We start from the raw sequence: 4,992 nt of genomic DNA, 5'->3' as shown, positions 1-4,992 counted from the left end.
AGACGTGTATTAAAGGATGCATAGAACTACTAACCTTTGGTACAAGAACCAAGTTCTTGACCCTTTTTTTGAAAGAATGAATCCTCTTTTATCATTCATGCACTGCATCTACAGCTTCTATACTCATCATGCGTGTTTACCTGCAGCGGTATTGAAGTGAGTTAGACATGGCCAGAAAACACTTTTAGCCAGTTATTTCTTGAAGGTGAAAGCCAGATAAAGAGGAATCAGGTTCTTAATTGAGCTTTAAAAGCCCCAGCTTCACTCTATTTCTCACAAACTATTCCCTACTTAGTGCCTTGGTGAAAATGTCTGCAATTTGATCTTTTGTACAGCAGAACTTCATGCATATCAGCCCTTTCTCCATATTGTCCCTCAGAAAATGATGTCTCACATCAATATGCTTTGTCCTTTTGTGTTGAATTGGATTCTTGGTCATGTTGAGTGCACTGGTGTTATTACATAGAAGGGGCACACTCTCAGTGAGTACCCCAAAGTCCTCCAGTTACTGCTTAGTCTATAACAGTTGAGCATAGCAGGATGTTGCGGCTATATATTCAGCTTCAGCTATTGAAAGAGCCACTAAATTTTGCTTCCTTGTGCCCCAAGAGATAAGACATGAACCTAAGAAGTGAGCCATTCCAGAAGTGTTTTTCCTATCCATAAGATAACCTGCATAATCTGCATCAGCATACCCAATCAGATTAAAATTATCACCTGACGGATAATACAACACCAGGTCATGTGTTCCTTTGAGATATCTCAGTATTATTTTGGCAGCCTTCAAGTGAGATTCCTTGGAATTTGATTGAAACCTTGCACACAAGCCCAAACTAAAAACCATATCAGGTCTGCTAGTAGTGAGATAGAGGAGAGACCCAATAATGCCTCTATACATGGTTTGATTCATAGGAGATCCAGTTTCACTCATGTCTTGTCGAGTGGTAGTAGCAATGAGAGTGTCTATCACCTTTGATGCTTCCATGTCAAACCTCTTCAAGAGCTCCCTGATTTATTTTTTGCTAACAAATGAATATACCCTTTGGGGACTGTTTTACTTGAAGTCCCAAGAAGAAGTTCAGTTCCCCCATCATGCTCATTTCAAATTCACTTCCCATGAGTTTTACAAATTCTTCATACATAGAATCAGTTGTTGCTCCAAAAATGATATTATCAACATAGACCTGAACAATGAGCAGTTTCCTTCCTCGTTTCTTTAAGAAAAGAGTGTTGTCAATTTTCCCTCTTTTAAAGCCATTTTCCAAGAGGAACTTTGACAACCTTTCATACCAAGCTCGAGGAGCCTACTTTAACCCATACAGAGCTTTGTCCAGTTTGAACACATATTCAGGGTGCTCATGGCATTCAAACCCTGGGGGTTGCTTCACATAGACTTCTTCCTTAAGGAGTCCGTTCAAAAATGCGCTCTTCACATCCATTTGGAACAAGGTGAATTCCATATGAGATGCAAAAGCGATTAGAGTTCTAATAGCTTCCATGCGAGCCACTGGAGCAAATGTTTCATCATAGTCAATCTCTTCCTCCTGATTGTAGCCTTGGACCACTAGCCTGGCCTTGTTCCTTGTGGTAATTCCATGTTCATCGGGCTTGTTTCTGAATACCTATAATGGTTTGAATACCTATAATGGTTTTACCCACCTGGTTCCTATAATGGTTTGATCTGGGGGGTCTAGGCACCAGGTGTCACACATTGTTTCTCTCAAACTGATGTAGCTCGTCTTGCATGGCTGTAATTTAATCTGCATCTTTCAAGGTTTCCTTGATATTTTTGGATTCTATCTGGTAGAGAAAGGCTGAGAAGGCAAGTGAATTTCTGGATCTTGACCTGGTTTGTACTTCAGAATCTAGAGGAGTAATAATGTTGTCTATTTGATGAGAACTTTGGTGTCTCCAGTTAGAAGCTTGAGGTTCATTCTGAGAGGGAGAGGGTATGTTTGGCTGATTTTCCTCTGTCCTTCTCTCATGTTCCAGTGAAGTTCCTTGAACTACATCAACCACTCTTTCTTCAGCTTCAGTGGTTTTAATTGAGGTGCTTGGTTCTATTGAAGATGAGGCAGTGTTGTCTTCATTTAGTTCCTTACTTGACTCATCATATCTGCCTTTCCGTTTGTCATGTTAATGACTTCACCAAGGACTAGTAAGGGTTCTCCATCTTGATCTTCCTCAGCACTCTTCTGATATGATGGATAAGATTCATCAAAAATAATATGGACATTTTCCTCAACACATTGAGTCCACTTATTATATATCTTGTAAGCCTTGCTTTGAGAAGAATAGCCTAGAAATATTCCTTCATCACTATTGGCATCGAATTTACCAAGCTGATCCTTTCCATGTTGAGAACATAGCATTTGCACCCAAATGTTTTTAGGTGAATCAGCTTGGGTTTCCTTCCATTTAACAATTCATACAGGGTTTTGTTTAGAAGTGATCTGATCATGCACCTGTCTGACAACTTCAGCTCAGAAGTTCTTTGCAATTCCCCTGTCGATCAGCATTGTTCTTGCCATTTCTTACAGGGTTATGTTCTTCCTTTCTACTACTCTATTTTGCTGGGGAGCTCTGGGAGTTGAGAAGTTATGAGTGATGCCATTTTCATTGCAGAATTTATCAAATTTGACATTGTCAAATTCTATCCCATGATCTGATCTAATGCATGCGACTCTAGACTCTATCTTTACCTGGATTTTCTTCACAAAGGCCATAAACACCTCAAGAGTTTCATCTTTGGTTCTGAGAAACAGAGTCCATGTGAATCTGGAGTAGTCATCTACTATCACAAAATGTATCTTTTTCTTCCTCTACTTTGCACTCTCATAGGTCCACACAGATCCATATGCAGAAGCTCTAGTGGCTTTGAGGTGCTCACATCTATTTTAGACTTAAAAGAGGACTTCACATGTTTTCCTCTAGCATAGGCATCACAGACTTTTTGCATCTTGAATTGTGACATAGGCAGACCATGGACCAGGTCCTTCTGAATTAGTTTGTTCAGAAGAGAAAAACTTGCATGGCCCAGTCTTCTGTGCTATAGTTCAGCATCATCATCAATAGCTTTCAGACAACTCAGATCACCACTCTGTAAGGACTCAAAATCAACGACATAGATGTTCTTATATCTCTTGGCCACAAGTACTATTTCATCGATCACAAGATTAGTGACTGTACATATTTTGGACAAGAATTCCACCTTGTTTTCTTTATCACAAATTTGAGAGACACTTAAGAGACTGTACTTAAGGCCATTGACATAGTACATATTTTCAATAGAATGAGTGACTGACTTCCCGACTTTTCCAACTCCAAGAATTTACCCCTTTTTACTATTGCCAAAAGATAAACTCCCTCCTTGCAGGGCTTTTAGTGAAAGAAAGTCCATGGTGTTTTCAGTCATGTGCTTTGAACACGTACTATCCATGAAACATTGTTGACCGCTTCCTTTCACTGTTCCCTGCATATGAGATCAAGAGTTAGTTTTAGAAACCCAAGCAAGTATGGGTCCCTTGTAGTAGGCAAGAGGATGAATAAGAGTTCTCTTAGTTCATGTAGGTAATGTGCATTTTTTGTAAGTGGAACCTGGTCCGTCTTTTGTAGTCACCTTTTCAGTAAACACTTTATTTTTCTGAACCGATTGATTCTTGGCCTGAATATCTTTCTTGAAGCGCCCAGTGTTCCCACATTGGGTACAAGGCCAGTTATCAGAGATAGTGACGTACTTACTATGAGGGTTGTGAGGAGTTTTCTCCCTTTGGAACCTATTCCTTGCCTTTTTTCACAAACATTATTATGCAAAGTAGTGGTAGCTTCTGAGGACCAGGTCCACTTTAGAGACTTTTCAAGATCATTCTTTACTCTTTCTAGATTAGTTTAGAGTTGCTCATTTTTTTCAATTTCAGCACACATCCTAGATCTCATTGCTTTCACCTCATTTTCATGCCTAATGTGTTCCTCACTGTCTATCTCCTTTCTTTTTCCAGAATTTTCAGGTTTTGACTTAGTCCATGGTTTCACTATTATTTCCCTTAGGTCTGTAATTTCTGCCAACAGATCATTCCTTTCTTTTTTGAGGATTTCAATGGTTTTCTTATGGTCAGTAACTACAGCCACTAACTCGTCTCTAGTTTGTTTAGATTCTCCTAATTCTAAGGACAAAGAATCCCTATCCTCCACAAGACTATGAAAAGCGGTGACTAATACATCAGATAATGACATGAGTTTTTTTGGAGAATAGGATTTCAGATTTCTCTAAACATCCCTAAAATTTACCTCTTTGTTGTCATTGTCTTCATCATCATCTGATTGAGGCATCAAAGTAGAAGTTGAGTCATATCCAGTCTCCTCGCCTTCAACTGTCATCATAGAACTATCACTAGTATAAGGTTTATCTTCAGACCCACTAGAGGAATTCCCCCATGCTGTAAGATCCTGTCTCATCATATTGTCAGCGGATCTTTTTCTCTTGAACTCCTTGAAAGGAACAGGGTTCATCTTAGCTGTTTTCTCATGGTAGTTCTTGGAGAATTCTTGCTTCAAGAGAGGACAATCTTTCATGAAGTGTCCAGGCTTTCCACACTTGTAACAAAGATCACAATTTTTTGGTTTACTAGAGCTGTCTCTTTTTAGCATTTCTCCATTTCTTCTGACCATGTTCTGAAATCTTTTAGTTAAGTAAGCCATGTCACTGTCTTCCTCACTAAAATCATTGTTATCATCTTTAAGTACCAGGTTCTTTTCCTTCTTTGGTTCTCTTCTTTCACTGTCTATCTTTCTCTTCAACTCATAGGTCTTCAAGTTTCCGATCAGCTCTTCTATAGTAAGCTCCTGTAGGTCCTTTGATTCAGTGATAGCATTCACTTTGCTTTTCCAAGAGCTAAGCAAAAAACTGGGGATTTTTCTTACTAGCTTGTTTCTGGGAATAGTTTCACCAAGTGAGTGTAACTCATTTATGATGGAAGTGAATATTGTGTGCAT

At 39.1% G+C, this 4,992-nt stretch overlaps 1 protein-coding gene across 1 annotated transcript; it reads right to left on the bottom strand.

Annotated features, from left to right (window-relative positions):
• Window positions 1-517: 517 nt before the first annotated feature.
• Window positions 518-985, bottom strand: LOC138887115 (secreted RxLR effector protein 161-like). The gene has a single exon (XM_070168831.1). It carries the CDS (start codon window positions 983-985, stop codon window positions 518-520), a length of 468 nt encoding a protein of 155 aa, XP_070024932.1.
• Between the last annotated feature and the right edge of the window lie 4,007 nt (window positions 986-4,992).

The sequence above is a fragment of the Nicotiana sylvestris genome, chromosome 3 (genome assembly GCF_000393655.2).
Source record: "Nicotiana sylvestris chromosome 3, ASM39365v2, whole genome shotgun sequence".
Taxonomy (NCBI): Eukaryota; Viridiplantae; Streptophyta; class Magnoliopsida; order Solanales; family Solanaceae; genus Nicotiana; species Nicotiana sylvestris.
This window is presented reverse-complemented; position numbering and strand designations above follow the sequence as displayed.

Coding starts and splice junctions, on each gene's coding strand:
- LOC138887115 (XM_070168831.1), bottom strand. CDS start 985: ATGGAAGCATCAAAGGTGATAGACACTCTCATTGCTACTACCACTCGA.